We start from the raw sequence: 20257 nt of genomic DNA, 5'->3' as shown, positions 1-20257 counted from the left end.
GTACAAAATTTATACCCCATCCCCCGGATTACATTCAGAGCATCTAAGCGATCTGTACATAGATCGAGGAATATTTAGAATAAAAACTCATCTAGAAAAGAAAAAAAATTTAGATGGTGAACGAACGATAGATTCAATGCTAAAAACGCTGGAAGATATGTGTAAGACAAGCAATATAATAAATTGTGATTCACTATCGAGCCAGCTAAAAGAGGAACAAGAACGAGCAAACATGATAAGTCGAGCATTAGATCTTGAAGTTAAAAGAAGACTCTTATAAGAAAAGAGTCTCCTTTTCTTAAGAAGAGGGATCTTCTAGGAACAGTCCTCACATCAGTATTTGGGGTAAATGATGAAATATACAGGGACATAGATTCTTGGACGAAAATCAAAAGGATCTAATAAACAATTTAAAACATCAGACGAAGATGATTTTACAAACAATAGCTTCGATTAACTCTACAGAAGAAGAAATAAACGGACATTTAAATAGGTTCCGAGAAGTACTGATAAACGAAACTAAGACAATGTCTAAAGGCCTAAGAAATGTCTCATATAGAGCTGACACATTAGAGAAAGAGTACATACGACTTAAAGTGGAAACGACTTATAACCGTGTAATGGAATATGCAAAAGAATATGCGAACACATATGAAAAAATATTAATTCTTCATTACAATCATGGACACTTCATAGATATTATACAACTCTGACAAATACAGTAAATCATTTCGAATGCTACAAGGTTCTTTCCATAAGGAGTAGATATAAGAAGGCAGCCAATAATAAACATGGTCGTACAAGATGAAGAAGGAGACATCGTCATTATTGGCTATTTCCTAATAATTGACAACACTAGATACAACCTACTGAGAGTTACAGCTCTTTCGTTGTCGGTGAGAGGTGGTGTTGTGCGCTCGTTGTTGGTCCCAAAGAATCTACTTGCAGTATGTTACAATAACTTACACTATTTTAAAGTGACATACGAAGATAAAGGAAGGTGTATAGAATTAAACAAAAGAGAGTTGGGAATGAGAGTTTAAACAAATGAGAGTGGATTCCAATGGGAATCATTAATATGGATACCCAGCCAAACTGTATCTTAAATGAATTATATGATATAACTACCAACACCACCTGCAATATAATAGAGTACACGATAAAGGAAACCAATTGGTTGAAAATGAGCACACCGAACCTCTGGCTAGTCGTTTCACCATACGCTATAAATTTAGCTATAATGTGCGACGGTTCTCGATCTGAACATATAATCAATCAGAGTTTTATAAAGCTGTCACCAAAATGCGTTGCTCAGACCCGAAACATAACATTACTCACATCCAGTAATGGATTGGAAACAGCAATTGGAAGTTATTTAAGACTCCCGTCAGTCCCATTGAAGAGCTTATGCAGAGGCCAATCATGAAGCAGAACAACATTCCCAGACATACTATAGATATACGGGGAGATGAGTTGCCAAATATTGTACATGAGGCAGAGCAGTTTGACGAATATATATCCGAACACACCTGGAAAACCGTTGCTAACTAACCATCAGTGGATTCCTCATTTAACCACGGCTAGTCACTATATTTATTGTTATGTTGATTGTCATTATGTGGAAGGTAGTCAGATATATTTAAAACTCCGAGAGAGCCAGAAAACAAAGGCATCAAGGTTCTTGCATCCAATCTCATTCAGCGCCTCGTAGACACACGATATCAGAACCAAATTTAAGTAAAACTTTAGAGAAAGCGATCAGTTTCACTTAATGAGCTTAGATTTTAATTAAATAGTTTAGCTGAATCATAAATTCTAAATATTCAAGTTATAGGTAGTACTGGTCGGGTGAGATAATAATTCAAAAACCGAGTGAATTAGTGTTATATTATTATTATTATTTTATATTTTATATGTGTTTAGATATTTTCTATTGGTCGTCTGTTTCTTTTATATAGTGTCCAATATGTCCAATCACAAATTAATCCCTTAATTTGTTATCTCACAATATTCTTAACTTATTAACCTTTTATAGTTTCACCGTGTATAGTTGAAACATTGTGAAATTAGAGTTCATTCATCTGCAAACTTATTAAATTGTCAATTTCAAAGTGTTGCAATAACGGACTAGATTGAATTGTATTATTGTAATTGTAATACTAACTAATTGTAAGCTCATAGTTCAAAGTTTGTTAGTATGATAGAAGCATTAACCTCTGTTCTGAGGTATACATCATTTGTGAAATTATAAATTGGGAATATGAGCTCATTTGATCGCAGTCTATTATAGACAGTTACCCAACTAACATCTATAGTGTAATTATTAGTAGCTGTCAATAAAACTATAATTTTTACTTCACGATTTCAACATTTTATTGTATTACCATCGTCGATCGAGAATAATAGACAAAAGAGCATTAGAAAACAGTTCCATCCTGATATTTACATCGAATCTGTCCATTTGGGAATAATGATTCGTTTAATTTTATCCCATACGATGCTCCAGTCGTCCCGTCCAGTAGGTAAACTAATATAAAATATCTAAAATAAACACTTATATTTGGGAGGTTCGATATAATTTTTTTAAATAAGATTTTTTACATCTGGTTTTGCTAACACTTTCGAAAAAGTCACGTGCCGCCAGCGTGTCTTCATTCTCAAGCGAAATTAAAGTTTTTTGTGCATTTTTTAACGGTATTTACCTTTAGTATTTAAAATCAAATAGCGATAAAAAGGAAAAGACAGTTAATATTTGATTTCACGTACAGGGCGCTTGCGCATCCGCTTATACGTATTTCGGCCTAATAGGCCTTATCAGAACGGCTTTCGCAATCGCTCTGAACGTGAAATAAATATTTTCTGTCTTAGGAAGCAACTCTAACATGGCTTCGTATAGACGCAATGTAGCGACATCTGATAATAAAATCGTAGACTAATTTTCGAAACCAAATTCAGAATTAAGCTTTAACACTAGAAACACCAGAGCGGTCATTTTGACTGCTTTTCATTTTTGACACTCTGTATTACCTATTCATAAATGTTTTAGAAACTTGATAATTTATGACTTTTCCTAGATCTATTTGAAGATTATAATTTCTCGTTTACAGATACTTAGCGTAATTACTTTTTAAGATATGGTAACGTATACCTAGAACTACCATATAGCAGTCATTTTGACTACTTTCTATTTTCGACCCTCATTAGTCTAAAGTATTATATTAGTCATTCATATTTATTTTACAAAATTTATGATTTGGGACTTTATTATTTACTTGAGGATTATAATTTCTTTTTTACAGGTACTTAGTATAATTACATTTTGAATATATTTATGTTGATGTCTACCTAGAAAAATGCGCTCCTAATGACGAGGTAGTCTAATTTTTGTTCTACTTTTCTGGGAAGTTTTTACTTATTTTATGTATAAAATAAATCGAAAATATTTGTTATTATGTAGTTTGAGTATACTCTTTGCAATTGCATGTTCAATCTGTATTTTGATTAATTTTACATTGTGATTTTTATTATTTCTGCTGTTATCATGTCTCGCCGATATTTGACTCAGCAGGAGCTATTAGAGTGTCTACAGAATTTGTCAGAAGATGAATCTGTAGCAGAGTTATCTGATGAAGATGTATCTGATAATGAAGTTGACGAGTATGTGCCTAATACAGTTGATCAAGGACATTCATCGGGCAGTGATTCTGAAGGTGAAGTTGAGATTGAGGTGATGCCCAGTACTTCTGCTTCAACTTCGAATTCAGACTTCAATACATCTTCAGAAATGATTACCAACCAGGTAAGAGGAATTTGCAGAAGCAATTTGGAGAATTCTTCCATAGATACCATAGGATGGGAGTTACTTGACAACAATGCTAGTACACCAGGTAAGCAACTATATTATATTAGTAGTTTCTATTTATGTATTCACTTAGGTGTATAATATTTTTGAGCATATTCTTTTTGATGTCACGAATATTGGCGATAATCATGGCAATATTTACCTTATCTGCAGGATGTTCTTCTTCCTGGACCCCGTTTTCCAAATATTTTTCCTTGCAGGATGGCTTGTAGAAGGGCGCATCTAGATTCATTTCGCACGATGTTTTCGAAATATTGTAACTTTCGAGATTTGATAGTGGTCCACGGGATTTGAAGTGTTCTCCGATTTAGCCACAGCTCGAATGCTTTCAATTTTCTGCATATATCTTCGTCAAGGTCAACTGTTCAACACCATAAAAAAGAAAAGAGAAGACGTAGCATCGCAGCATCCTTACTTTTATACCAAGAGAGAAGTTATGGCTCTTAAAGAAGGCCCCCATCTGGTTGAAGGTGGATCTAGCTTTTCCGATGTGCGCTCTTATTTCTTGGTTGTTGTTCCATTCTTTATTTATTACGGTGCCATTTATTTAAATAAATAAATAAATGAGTATATACCTGCATACTAATTTATCTCGTTCATTTTAGGAAGGCGTACCAGTCAAAATGTTCTAAAGGAAGCTGCTGGACCAACCCCTCATGCTAAGAGAAGCATTATTAGAGATTCTGCAGCTAGTGCATGGCGGCTGTTGATTGATGAATGCATACTCTGTAACATAAAATCATGTACTGTTGCTGAAGGTAGAAGAAAACTCAAAGATGAAAATTGGCAAATTTCTATTGAAGAAATCGAAGCATTTATATCCTTACTGTATGCTAGGGGAGCTTATATGGCACGAAATGTTAGCATAAAGATGCTGTGGTCTGGTACATGATTTGAGAAACAAATTTACACAAATAATGAGTTTTATCCGTTTTGATATGAGAAATACCAGGTCTGAGCGATTATCAACAGATAAATTTGCACTTGCGTCGGGAATATGGAACCCATTTATAGAGAATTGTATATTATGTTATACACCTGGCGAAAATATAACTATCGACGAACAGCTTTTTTCCACGAAGGCAAGATGCCGCTTTACCCAGTACATGGCGAATAAACCCGATAAGTTTGGAATTAAATTCTGGCTTGCAGCTGATGTAGAGTCCAAATATTTGTTGAACGGATTTCCTTACCTGGGGAAAGATGAACAACGACCAGCCAATCAACTTCTGGGGGAACATGTTGTTAGCCGTCTAATGGAACCATTTGTAAATAAAGGAAGAAATGTCACGACGGATAATTTCTTTACGTCCATAAAGTTTTACAAAAGAAACTAAAAGAAATTACAAAAGAATTACAAAAGAAGGCTACCAGCATTGTTGGAACAATCAACCGAACAGGAAAGGATATTCCACCGTCAGTAAAAAATGAAAAGATGGAATTGTACAAAACAAAAATTTTCAAACACGAAGATTTGACGCTAACGACGTATCAGGGAAAAGTCAACAAAAATGTTCTAGTGCTGAGTTCTTTACACTCGAATGTTATTAAAATGGGCACAGATAAAAAGAAAAAACCGGAAACCATCATCTTCTACAACCAGACCAAATACGGAGTAGACGTTGTAGATCAGATGGCTAGACTGTATTCAACCAAATCTGCTTCAAGAAGATGACCGTTGCAAGTTTTTTTTAATATTTTAGATATGGCAGGAATAAATGCTTGGGTTCTGTATAAGAAAGTTACGGGCAGTCAAATATCTAGGCAGGATTTTTTACTTCAGTTAGCAGAAGAATTGCGAGAAGATCACATGACTAAGGGCAGGACAACATCAACGGATACAAATCCAAGAGGTACAAAAAACCACCAAATAATAAACGTAAGCAGTATCAAACAGGGAATTGCAACAAAAATAAAACATTTGAAATTTGTCATATATGTAAAAATTTTGTGTGTGGGTCATGTACAAGCAAAATTAAAAAATTTTGCTACTGCATAAATTGTACTTAAATAATTAAATAATTTATTTAAATATATTAAATACGTCTTTTATTATTAGTTATTAACTTAATATAAAACGGCTGGCAATAGAAAATTCTAATATCCGTCATTTTGACCGCCGGTGGTGCTTCTAGGTATGCACAAATGCTGGTGCTTCTAGTGTTAATCTGTGCCTTCTAAGAATTGCAAGGCAAAACAGACGTTGATAAAGATGTTACGAGAGACATGGGGAATCTAAAAATTGCATTCCACAACATATCTCCTCAACTAAGCAAAATTCTTAGCGAATTGGTTTATAGTACTCGTACAGAGTATATCGAAATAAAAAGGAAAATACAGTTAAGATTTGATTTCACGTACAGGGCGCTTGCGCATCCGCTTATTCGTATTTCGCAATTATGATTATCTTTACAAATATTGAGCACTTCTTTTGTAAAATGACTCGAACGATTGTCTCCTATTAAGACCTTCTTTTCTTCAATTAAACGAGCATGAGCCAAAATTATAGTCTTAAACCAATCGGTAAAATAAATTGCATCAAACCATTCATGATTAGATCGATTATAACTCGTACCTTTACTGCAGCAAAGATTTTCACATCATGGGACGCCTCTAGGACCTCCTTGGTGCCAAGAACCCCACAAATTTGTAGCATTATAAACTACATAAGGCGATAATATATCTCCAGTTGCCGAAACATATAACATAATTGTCACAGCACTTTTAGTATAATCTATTATATTGTCTGGATATTTGACACCTCTTTGATAAATTAGTTTCTTTTTCCCCGGATCATCACTTAAATTACTTTCGTCGTAATTAAATATTGCAGGAGGGTAGACACCTTCAAGTGTTTTGCTTAATTCCTTAAAACAATTTGTTAATGTGTCAGCATCGACGACAGCACGAGCTCTTTTTATGTTGTTGTTTAAGCGTTCACTTAAAATTTGTTTGTCTTTCTAGGAACCCCTTAGTCCAATCGTACCCAAGAAAATTATTTTTAAAGAGTGAGGTTTACCAAGACGGTCTAGGTAAGCTTTTGCAGTTTAACGAAGATCCAATATATTTAATGGGAATCCTCAATTTGCACAAGTAATTACTGGATCCACAAAATCATCTTCTTCAACTTTGGTAAATGCTGTTTAATGCATCGCCCATGTATTCTGTTCATTAACGTACCCTTTGGAATATTGTATTTTTTCGATGCTGCATTAGTACTTATTTTTCCATCTAAATCTTCTGCGCTGTATTGTTTAAGAATTTTTGCACCATCATTACGCTTATACACCCTCGCCATTTTACAAATTTATTGTCGATAAGTTCGTAATTATTTTTAAAAATATTTTACGTGTCAGCACCCTTCCACGTTTCAAACTAAACTAACAATGAAACAATAACCAGCGCCGATTTAGTCTAGCTACGATACAAGATCATGCAAGTTTTGACCTGATGGGACATCTTTACCTCGGCGCGGCGGTTAACTTCACCCCAAATTCAAGCGAAAAGTGCATAAGTTGACAAATTTTAAGATTATAACGAAACTATTTTATTCAAAATTAGTAACTGGTATTTTTATCTACATTTAATGATTCGTTGAAATATTACCAACAGTTGCCAATAATATTTTTAGTTTAATGATTTTTGTATCAAAGATTAGGAATATTAATTTTCTTACAAATTAAGTTAATAATTTCGAGGTCGAGATTTTAGTATATACAAGGTGGTCCAGAATTATGTACATTAATTTCTAGAGCTCATAGTACGTCCAAAAATAAGGGTACTTCTTTATGTACACTTTTTTATAAAACTGAATAATAAGGGAGATACAACCCTTTAAAGGGGTGAATTGAAATTCTTATTTTTTCAAATATCTTTCAAACGGTTTTGAATACGGAGTTCATATTTTGGGAGTGATTATAAGACATTAGGATAATTAATTTCATGTCACCACTTACCACATCCTATATTAATACAGGGTAGTTTTGGGGGGTAAGTGGGGGTTATTGCGTCACATGTTTTTTAATTTTTACATATTTTAAAAAAATATTTTAAAAATTGTTTCCTTAGACTTTTCTACCCAAAAAAGGTGCTCTTGTAATATTTCGATAGATATCACCGTTTTCGATTTATTTAAACTCGAAGGTATACATGTATTTTATTGTAATCGTTACATTTCTTAATATTCATCAAGTATGCTTTGGAATTGACACTTGTGTTAGCAACAACACTTTAATCTCAAGTAGTCTATGAATTGTCAGTGACGTTTAATAACAATTAAATTATTTTATCTACACTTTTATTGTACTCGACAGTGAAATTTGTTTAACACGTCTCTTTTGCTATATTTTTAAATTTGTTTGCCCGCAATATGGCACACTATTCAAATTCTGAGATGACAGACATACTTTTAGTATTAGGGGAATGTTCGGGAAATGCTGCTGCCGCTGTAAGACGCTACAGAGGAAAGTATCCGAACATAAATATTCCCAATGTCAGGACTTTTGTAAGTACTGAACGACGACTGAGAGAAACCGATTGTCTTCAAAGAAGGAATACAGATGCTGGTCGTCGTAGAGAAGCAAGAAATGTTTTCGTTGAACAGCAAATATTGGATGCTGTAATAAATAACCCCACAATAAGTACACGCAGGTTTGGATTAAGAACGAATATTTCCCATCAAAGTGTTTTAAGAGTTCTGCATGAAGAGCAATTACATCCTTACCACTATCGACAAGTGCAGGAATTGTTACCTGACGATATGCCACTTAGAGTTGATTTTTGTGAAGTATTGCAAAATAAAGTTCAAACTGCACCAAATTTTTTAAGCAACATTCTGTTTACAGACGAGGCCACATTTACAAGACAAGGTATGTTCAATTCTAGAAATATGCACTTCTGGGCTGAAGAAAATCCAAGGGCTACAATGGAAACTCACTTCCAACACACGTTCAAGATAAACGTTTGGGCAGCTACTTTAGGAAATAGTTTCATAGGATACCACATCTTTCCCGGAAATTTAAATGGTAACATGTATTACAATCTTCTAGACAATATTTTACATGATATTTTGGAAGATATTCCATTACAAATACGAAGAAACATGTTTTTCATGCATGATGGTGCTACACCACATTATACAAGAATTTGTAGAAGGTGGTTACATGAACATTTCCCTGATAGGTGGATAGGCCGGAGTGCGGATGCACCGATTCATTGGCCTGCTCGTAGTTGTGATCTTAATCCAATGGACTTTACAGTATGGAGTTATTTGAAATCAAAAGTGTATAACACTCCAATTAATACAGTAAATGCGTTAAGAGACAAAATTGAACAAGTATTTACCGATTTACAAAACGATCCAGTAATATTAAATGGATTAATGCGTTCGCTAAATAAAAGAATTTGATTATGTATTCAACAAAATGGAGGACATTTTGAACAGTTGTTGTGAAATATTATTTTCGCCATTAATTAAATGTTAAGTATTAATTAAGTTTTCCATTAATTTGTAATATTATTGCTAACACAAGTGTCAATTCCAAAGCATACTTGATGAATATTAAGAAATGTAACGATTACAATAAAATACATGTATACCTTCGTGTTTAAATAAATCGAAATCGGTGATATCTATCGAAATATTACAAGAGAACCTTTTTTGCGTAGAAAAGTCTAAGGAAACAATTTTTAAAATATTTTTTTAAAATATGTAAAAATTAAAAAACATGTGACGCAATAACCCCCACTTACCCTCCAAAACTACCCTGTATTAATATAGGATGTGGTAGGTGGTAACATGAAATTAATTATTCTAATGTCTTATAATCACTCCCAAAATATGAACTCCGTATTCAAAACCGTTTGGAAGAATTTCAATTCACCCCTTTAAAGGGTTGTATCTCCCTTATTATTCAGTTTTATAAAAAAGTGTACATAAAAAAGTACCCTTATTTTTGGACGTATTATGAGCTCTAGAAATTAATGTACATAATTCTGGACCACCTTGTACAAGAAAAGAAACATTTTCAACTTTTCAGTCAAATCCACCCCAGCGGTCAACTACACTCCATTTCTTGTACTAAAAATGATCAAATATTAACCAAAAGTGAGGTTATTGTTAATTATCCGTAACAATTTTTTAAACAAATTATTATTATTAATTTGTAAAAAGTTTTTATATGCCAAAGGGTCTTCTATTAATAATTCTTCATTCAACATATTTAATATTCCTTTGCCTAATCCTTTCTATCGGTCCATTTTTTCTCCACTTACGGTTTTTTTAAGAAGCTTATGATTTTTTTTTCTTTATAGCTAGCATCATTATTACAATTAAAGATACTGCACATAATTGTAGCTTCTTTTTCACAGTCATTACTTCATTGTTAGGTTATCAATACAAAATTGGTAGAGCGCATGCCTAAATGCTAATTAAAATTAAGATAGTTGCTAACACAAACATACATTTTTCATACTAAATCGACTCGCGCACCTAAAAATATTTTAGTACTGAAATCAGTGTTGAAATTAGCATAATGGCAAGCGGACATAAAACGGGACTTTATTGTATTCAAATAATATCAACCATAACTTAGTAGAAGATATTTTCCTAAAATGGCATTAATATAAATACAAAAAATAGGTCAGGAACATTTCATACCTTTTTCTTATGTATATTTTTCTTTTTACTGTTTTTATTTTTACAAATTCTTTCTTCCTGTATAAAATTTGGTGTTTGTGAATCTATAACTATATTTCAAGAATTTTATAAATATAATTGATACAATTTTTATAAAATAATATTATGGTATTTGTCACTATTCGATTTACATAAATACAATCAGTCACTCAAACTATCACGTTTGGTTTTGTCGAGTTCAAAAGTTTTTACAACTGTAAATATTTCGGTATTTGCTAATAATAAAAAGATAATATACAACACCAAAATAAAAATAAATACTGCAAAAATATTTATCAAACTGCTTCTTCAACTGATAAAATTGTTCAAGGAAATGCAAACAAAGACAAATACAAGCACTACTTTTACGTGCTCACCAAAAGTATTGGGAAAACCATGAAGCTTTAAAATGAATTTGTTTTGTGTACTCAGGCTAATATCAAGCGTAATACAGTACAAAACATTTTCTAAAATAGTGCAATAATAAAATAAAATGATAAAAAAATTTAAAAAAGGTGCAGTACAGAAAGTAAGTAAAGAAAATTTAATATTTTATGCTGTATGTCGATTTTCCTTTTTTAATTATTATTAACTATTTTTAACTATTTGTTGGACGATTGGAATTGGAATGGACGATTTTGTTTAACAAAAAATAGTCTGAACACTTGGGATTATTGTGATAACAATATGAGTTCTTTTGTGCAAAAGTTCATATTTTTATCATGCATTTACTTTGAGATTTAAACAATTAAACAATAAAATCTTATATTAAAATAGATATTTTTGCACTATTTAATTGTGTCATTAGTAAAAAAATCCATTGCAAAATAACAAAAACAAGGCAACATGCTTATAATATGGTACTTGAGTAGCCATCACTGCAGTCAGAAGCATTCATAAAAAATATAGCGAAAACTTTACATATATAGCATTTTTCACATAAAAATGCTTGCACGTCATTCAAGATTTACGACGTCAGAACCCCACAGCGTTGCCAAAACATCAGAATAGTTAGTAAATGAGGAATTTTTAAAATGTCAACTATTTGTCAAACTATTATATTAACAGTAAATACACTTAGTTTTAAGACTACTGCAACACACTAAAATACATAAGAAAACATTTTAATACAAAATTATATATTCTAAATTTTAAACTTACCTCTTTTAGGGCTGTAATAGTAAAGACGTCCCGCCATTATTTCTTGTTCAAAATTATCTATCTTATATGAAAGCTTATCAGCTTTCTAGAGACTATTTATTTGTTTTGACATAGCACAATCACAATACACAACAATAATTAGTTTTTAAAGCTATTAGTCTAAATTTAATATGTATTTATAAATACAATTTATTAATATATATTATATTATGACCAAATTGTGTAAGAAATCAAAACATAAACAAAATTCTTACTCTAAAAAAGCGGCAACACATTATACACTTTTGCCACACGCTGAACTGTTAATAAAATTTGAAGTATTCCGGTATCAGTTGCGTACAATTATCTAATCTATTTAATTAAAATTATTATTTTGTGCAATATTAGACTTGAAGAGTTATTTCATAAAATTTATATTAATAATAATAACAAATGTTTTTGGTTATTTAATCAATATAATTCTAAAATTTTCAATATAATGATGATTACATTTTTCTGATTATTACACCATGTTGACGCCTATGAAAGATCGAGCAGTTCCGTATGGGTTTCGTATTATAAGCTGTGTTAGAAACATTTGAACTCTAAGGTTGACGTTCTGGAAATTTTAAATACAAGTGACGTCACTTTGTATAAATCGTGACGTGCAAGTGTTTTACTTAAAAAATGGTATACTGGTATACTAATACCAAACTGCTAGGTACCTATGATCACAAAAAATTAATAACAGACTCGGTCAAAAAGGCAAAACTCAAATTTTGCAAGAAAAATGACACCAAAAGCGAAGAGATTAACAATAATACACCTCTGATGAAAATACGATGAAAGCTAAACAAAAAAGACAACAAAGAAGAATATAAAGAACTAAATAAAATAATTTCAGCAGAATTTAGAGACGATCTGCGAAGATATAGTATGTAGTTACTCAAACAGTACAAGAGGTTTAAAGATAATGAAAAGATAAAAAAAATCGAAAATAGGAAAGAGAATTAAAAAAGAAATATGCAAGCTGAGATAAAGTAAGAAAAGGTAAACAGGACATTCTTAAAATGGGACACCCTGAATTAGGACACCCTGTATAATTATAAATAATAAAAATGCAATAATTTTTTTAATATTGTCTTTTTATTTGATAATTTAACATTTTATGGATATTTAATATACAGGGTGCGGCAGATAAACGGCCAATTAGAAATATCTCGATAACTAAAGGTAACTTCATCATGAAAATTAGTAGGAATAGGTTTTGAAGAGTGACCTATTTATTGAAAATATTTTCATCTACTTGCTACTTCCGGTTAGACCGGAAGTTGCCTATAACTGCGTTTTTTTATGGGACACCCTGTATATTTTTTAATTTTAGAAATATTCACGTAAATTTGAACATTTTTTGTTAATCCTCTATACCTATTGTGAACCGTTTTTAAGTTATAATGGTTTTTATATAAAAATTACACTTTTCTACCCTGTATATAAAGTTCAACATCCTCTAATGTAATTTAAATTAAAGAGTTTAAATTCCTTAGAAACTTCGATATTTTAATATGTTTTTACTATTAATCTGTATTGGTATTCCCTATCTCTTGCAGTTTTCAAATAAATTACTTTTATACATTTTTGTCACAAAAAAGATTTTTTTCCTAGACTATGTTGCATTAATTTACAACTTTCATATTGTAAGTTAAACAATAAACAATTAAAAAGATGCTATCAAAGAAAATAGGCAATAGCTTATTAATGTAATAAATGTTCAAAATGTTACCCATATAATAATGCTGGATAATCATATAATGTTTATTAGATTGCTTCCATCAAGAGTTCCATATAGTGGAACTCTAGGGGTAGTTTACCCCCTACATGGGGTTGATTAACTCGAACTCACTGGATACTTATAATTACTTTATTGGTTCTCTAAGTACAATAATGGAGAGAGTACCCAGTTGAGGATGACAACGCTAGCTTTCACTGGCTAGCTTTCTCCTAATTCTTAATGATCTACTCCCGTTATTTTCCGGGTATTTAACTCACGTGCTTTTGTTTATGCATTTATGTTTTTCCAATATAATTTGTACACATTATTAAACAAGCTTTTGATTACATTGCAAATTTCACTAGGTCAGCGCGTGTTCTAGTTACACCGATATTTTCAATGTCATAAACAAACAATCGCATTGAGCAATAAGCAATGAATAATATTATTAAAAGGATTTTAAATTTTTAAACTGAATTGGGTTACTTAGATCTGATTTCTGGATGCTTAATTAAATCCCTTTACACCCATCAACCTCCAATCATTTATGAACTCTTTTAATCAGATTTTCATTATTAGCTCTTGATATTGATTCTTTATTTATTTACTTAAGAACTTGAGGGACTTTATTTATTATAGGCTCCTCAGTAGTGATAGGCTCAGAGAACACCTTATTTTTAACATGTCTCTAAATATAGTAGTGACAACGGGATCTTGGTGACCAGAGAAACGGATCTTTATTAGCTATACGTCTATAGCTAAATATTTCATTAAGTTTAAATTTTCGTCAATAATCACGAGAGCGACTATCTTATTATTTTTCACAGCACAAAATACGTTGAATGAAAATAATGCTTAAAATTTACTATCCTACGTGAGCTGAGGATTTTCGTCACTCCAGAAGTGACTGTTATGATGGTTAACCATGTCATTTTTTGTAAACTTCGATTTATCACACCAAATAATTTTTGTGTAAAATCTTGATCTAGGCATTTCATTAAAACTCATTCAAAAAATTCTACACGTCTTACATAATCTCCAGGATGTAAATGTTGAGCTAGGACAGCCTTAGGAAGATTCTCTGCAACTTATCTTCAAGTATCAATATACTCATAAGAATTCTTAGATGTTACGTCTTTAGTAGCCTCCTCTATGAAGTATAAAGCTGGAGCCTTACAGAAGATGTTATAAAACGATTGAAATGTGGTGTTACCGACGTATGTTGAGGGTTTCATATATACACCACACAAGTATTATAACTATTCTCCGGAGGCTAAGGAAAGACAAAGAAATTATCAACACCGTAAAGAACAGAAAATTGGCTTACTTCGGCCACATCATGCGTAATAATAAATACCGACTTTTACAGTTGATTCTACAAGGCAAGATTGAGGGTAAGAGAGGCCCTGGACGTGGGCGTATATATTAGCTGGCTAATCTTAGGAAGTGGACTGGTCTAACGTCAACTGGTCTATTTCGCACTGCTGTGAATAGAATAAGATCGGTCAGTGTAATCGCCAACATCTCTAGAAGATATTCGCATTTAGAAGAAGTAAATGTTGAGCTAGTGTATACGATTAAAGGGTTCAATGATGTTTTTAAAAATTCTGTGAATTTTTTATGTCGATCATCATCATAATCGGTGGCATTGCAACTCGTTATGAGCCAAAGCCTTCTTCAGAACAATCTTCCATTCGCTCCTGTCTCTGGCAACTCTTCTCCATGCTTTAATTCCGATGAATTTTAGATCATCCTCTATGTTGTCTTAATACCTAAGTTTTTGTCTTTCTCTGGCTCGTCTTCCCACTGGTTCTGTTCGGTTGAAAATGTTTCTGATCGTTGCGTCTTCACCTCGCCTAATTACATGTCCTATCCGTCGAAGGCGTGCTAATTTAATACATTTTACAACGTAAGGTTCCCCAAAAATTCTGTATAACTCATAGTTGTAGCGCCTACGCCACAAACCCTGTTCTTGTACTCCTCCATATATTTTCCTTAGAATTTTTCTCTCGAAACGTATAAGCAATTCTTGGTCGTTCTGTGTAAGTGACCACTTTTCTGACCCGTATGTTAACACTGGCCTTATTAGTGTTTTATATATGGTAACTTTAATTTTTCTGGGTAGTTTTGGGGCCATCTGTTTCCTCAAGCCATAATAGCACTTATTGGCAAACACTATTCTTCTTTTAATTTCTTCGATGACATTGTTGTCTTTGGTCAGCAGCGAGCCCAGGTAGACGAAGGTGTCCACACCTTCCAGTTCCAGATCGTCAATTAATAGTCTAGGTATCTGGTTGCCTGATCTAGTACAATACATATACTTGGTTTTATGTGCGTTTATTTTTAATCATATTCTCAGTACAGACGCCCTTAGTGATGGAAATGCCTCGATCAGAGATTCTGTGAACCTAGCAATAATGTCTATGTCATCTGCATATCCGACCACTTGTACAGATTTATTAAAGATGGTGCCATTCGTATTAATATGGCACTCTTGAATTACTTTTTCTAGTGCAAGGTTAAATAAGAGACACGACAGTCCATCTCCCTGTCTCAGTCCATTTTTACACTGGAAGGGTCTGGAAAAGTCGTTTTGGATTCTGACTACACTCTCTACGCCTGTGAGTGTAAGTTCCGTTAGTTGAACAAGATCAAGCGGCATTTGAAATGACACCATAGCCTGTAGAAGTTTTGTATGCGGCTTTGAAATCCACGAATGTGTGGTGGGTATCGACTCCGAACTCAAGCATTTTCTCAAGAATCTGCCTGACTGTGAAGATTTGATCCGTTGTTGATTTATTGGGTCGGAACTATTGTTCATATCGATACCAGTAATAATTGCTCATTACCGTAAAGATGAATTTGGATTAGCTGCCAAATATCCCAGAATATCTATGTGTAAGTCTATACTATCGACGTGGGTCCTTTTACTTATAAACTGACCAAACTGGAAACAGTTGTTCAACAAACGTTTTACTCTCACCAAAAACACGGCTAGTTCTGGATACTATTCTGTTACACTCACCGTAAATTATAATTAAATTTAAGAAATCATCATTTGTATATCCTAAATGAGCCATTAGTATGTTGTTAAGAAAATTAGGCAAACTATTATCATAACTGTCACCCAATAGCATACCACAAGGTTACTACTAAACATTAACAATAACTGATATTTTTCTCAGAATATTCCATAGGCTACTTGATAAAAAAATTCTTGTGACAAAAATGTATAAAGTTAATTTATTTGAAAACTGCAAAAGATAGGTATAATAAATACTAATACAAATCGATAGTGAAAAACATATTTTTCTAAAATAATAAATCACATACATTTGAAAAAAAGGAATTAGGCGAAATTTTAGGATGCCGGTTTTATGCCAATTTCGACAGCACCCTGTATAATAAAACAGACAACTTTATAGTTTAAACGAAAATGCTGTATCTGGTTAATAAGTTTCAAAGGAATTTAAACTTTTATTCAAATTACATTAGAGGATATTGAACTTTATATGCATTTTAGAAAATTGTAATTTTCATATAAAAACCATTAAACATAACTCAAAAACGGTTTACAATAGGTATAGGAAAGTATTAACAAAAAATGTTCAAAATAACGTGAATATTTCTAAAATTAAAATATATACAGAGTGTCCCATTAAAAAAAAACGAAGTTATAAGAAATTTCCGGTATACCGGATGAGATGACAATATTTTTATTAAATAGGTCACTCTTCAAAACCCCGTCATTCCAATTTTCATGATTCAGTTACCTTTAGTTCTCGAGGTATATCTTTATACCGTCTCTAGGAAATTATAGTTGACAGTTCTCAATTCTCGTAAAGTATACATAGATAAACAGACTTTTTTTTTAAATTTGCTTTTTTTAGTTTAATACTTTTGATTAATATTATAATAGTGCCTTCGCATGTATGCAAATACTATTACCCCACAGAAATATTTTTCTCACATCCTCTATCATACTCCTCATTGTTATCAACACATTTTTGTTTGGAAAACCCAATTAAGATACGTCTCATCATAATATTTATTTAATGATGTTTTATCACATTTAAAGAAATGAATTGTAAACTTTCCTTGTCTTGTCTTTAATTGAGTTTACAGTTAGATCTTAAGGAGTTTAGTATGATACGTATCTAATGTGTGATTAATGTTTTTGACTATATTTAGTGTTAAAAATTTTGAAGGCAGGTGGAAGAGGTATTCAACAATATACAATAAAAAACATTTCTTTAAAAAAGAGGTATGTAATTTTTGCCGCTAAAAGTCACTAAATATTTTATTTTCATCTTTTTCTCATTTCTTTAAAATTTGTTCATTTAGGCATAGACAATGAGAAAATTTTTTTAGTAAATTTTAAAATAAGTATAGATAGATCATTGTGTATTTTTTAGTTAATATCCTTCTTTTGGGTTTTAATTGAATTAGAATTCAATTGAATCAAATTGCTGTAATTACTGTTTGCTCTATTTAATTGATCTTCCAGTTCTGTTTCAACCTTTCCATAGTTAGACAGTGGGATGACTAGATATTTACAACTCCATCACTTGTTCTATTATCTGATCTTTCATCTCCAATTTACATCTTAGTAAATTTGCTGTTATAATAATGTATTTTGTCTTTTTTTGGGAACATTATTATGTTAAACTTTCTGGCGGTTATATTTAATTGGTGCAGCATACGTTGTAAATCATCTTCGCTTTAAGATATTAGTATTGTATCGTCTGAATAGTAGATTATTTTAAATTGTTTTTATCTCATTTAGTAATCTTTTTTAGTTCTTACTTTTATCCATGATCAGGAACAACAGAGGGCTCAAGGAATCCCTCTGTTTCATCCTATTGCCAGCTGCAATTGAGTCAGTTAGTTCTTCTACTTTTACTTTTATTATGTTCTGGTAGATATTTTTTATCGTTTTGATTATTTCTTGAGGTATTTTTCTTGCATACAATAAGTGGATCATCATCTAGCCTTCTGCGCTCAAAGTTGAACATAGTACCCTCCCTTAATTTCTTTCAGTGCTGTCGGTCTTGAGCTTCCTGCAGCCAATTCCCATTTCTTTTTTACCATTTTTCAGTTTTCTTCTCAGAACTATGAGTTTCCTATTATTTTCAAACGTTTGTTGGATTTGTGCACTTTTATGCTTTGGGTTGTCCATCCAAATAGATTTTTGTATTCTTTTACTTTTCTCCCATACTCATACATCTCTTTACTTCAAGTTCATGATGATCTTTGCTTCTGTTACTTTGCTTCTATTTATTATTTGATTCTATTATATTTTTTCCTCTCTTTGAATAATGCTTGGGTTTGGGGAATATCTATTATAATGGCATTATGAGTGTTGCTATTTGTGTCTGAATTCTTATTGCTTTCCAGAATGCTGCTGATGTGTCCGTCAAATACTTGCATTTATATTATATATATATATATATATACATATATATATATATATATATATATATATATATATATATATATATATATATACATATATATATATATATATATATGTTCGGAAAGATTTCCGCGGTTAGAGCAATTAAACCTAGAGCTAAGATTAATACTATTATAAAAATTAATATTAAACTCTCCAGTCTTCCGGGTTGAACCGCGTTGATTTCCATTGCGCCGAGCTTTCGACATCCTCTTTGATGTCTTCTTCAGGGCTTCCGTGGCCTCAATCTCCCGAGCCCCCAGACACTACTGCACTGATCACTATTCACTATAGTAGTAAAGTGAATAGTGATCAATGCAGTAGTCTCTGGGGGCTCGGGAGACTAAGACCTCGAAAGCCCTGAAGAAGACATCAAAAAGGATGTCGAAAGCTTGGTGCAATGGAAATCAACGCGGTTTAACCAGGAAGACTGGTGAGTTTAATATTAATTGTTATACTAGTATTAATCTTAGCTCGAGGTTTAATATATATATATATATATATATATATATATATATATATATATATATATCTATATATAAATGTTACACTTGAAATTTCCGCGAGAGCTATATGTGCTTTCTTTGGCTTTCCAGGTTTTACTCCGCTTTGAATAATTTTGGTTTTGAGAAAAACCTTTATTTTGACGATCGATGTTTTAGACAAGGTCGTACGTGCCATTGTCAAATCAGGTCAGACCAGCAAGAAGCGTTACTACCTACTTTTCTATTTTTTAATTTCCTTAATGCTTCCGTTCCCTCTGCCTTCTCAATGTTTATTTCTTCATTTATAGTCACTTCTGGTGTTGGTGGTGCATTATCGTGACAGTCACATGCAGCAAATAGTGATCGACAGTGTATTATGCCCATGTTTCCTTCTGAATGTGTTTCGTTTTTATTAGTTTGTTTATCTATTTTCTTTTTTCTCTGGTCATTCTCCATTTTTCTCTTTGTGTTCCATAGAAGTCGTTTTCCATTTGTTTAAAGATCTCAATTTTTAAATAGCCCTTGAATATTTAGGTACATAAATAATTAAGATTTGAATACTGAGCATAGCAATATATGCAAAGAAAAGGCATCTCCTTCATAATTAACAAATTACAGGACAAAAACATCTTAAAATAGTGTAAAAGATGATTGTTTATTACTGTAATAAAAAATATTAGAAAGTAATTAAAAGGAGAGATTTGAAAAAGCATTTAGAGCAACCGCAATTTATTGCTAGAGATAGTCAACCCGAACATCTATTATTTTACTCATATATTCGATAAAAGATTGCACAACGAATGCAAAGCTGATCTAATTGGCAATGTAAGAGTACTAGAATGAGAACCTCGAGACAGACGCAAACCAG

The 20257-nt window shown here is 32.1% G+C and overlaps 2 protein-coding genes across 5 annotated transcripts in view; both read left to right on the top strand.

The window, feature by feature from the left end:
- The first annotated feature begins 3473 nt into the window (after positions 1-3473).
- On the top strand, positions 3474-5787 carry LOC140448392 (uncharacterized). The gene is made up of 2 exons (XM_072541479.1): positions 3474-3887; positions 4468-5787. The coding sequence occupies exons 1-2, from the start codon at positions 3542-3544 to the stop codon at positions 4752-4754; spliced, it is 633 nt and encodes a 210-aa protein (XP_072397580.1). The 5' UTR covers positions 3474-3541; the 3' UTR covers positions 4755-5787.
- Positions 5788-10931: 5144 nt separating this feature from the next.
- Positions 10932-20257, top strand: part of LOC140447493 (facilitated trehalose transporter Tret1-like) — a 31698-nt gene continuing 22372 nt past the window's right edge. For 2 of the 4 annotated variants that reach the window (XM_072540175.1, XM_072540176.1), the window contains exon 1: positions 17550-17713. The gene's annotated coding sequence lies outside the window, so the exon portion shown is untranslated. Of the gene's footprint in view, positions 11068-17549; positions 17714-20257 lie in introns of those variants that run through there. The other 2 variants (XM_072540177.1, XM_072540178.1) reach the window with 2 other exon arrangements.

This window comes from Diabrotica undecimpunctata, chromosome 8 (genome assembly GCF_040954645.1).
Source record: "Diabrotica undecimpunctata isolate CICGRU chromosome 8, icDiaUnde3, whole genome shotgun sequence".
Taxonomy (NCBI): domain Eukaryota; kingdom Metazoa; phylum Arthropoda; class Insecta; order Coleoptera; family Chrysomelidae; genus Diabrotica; species Diabrotica undecimpunctata.
This window is presented reverse-complemented; position numbering and strand designations above follow the sequence as displayed.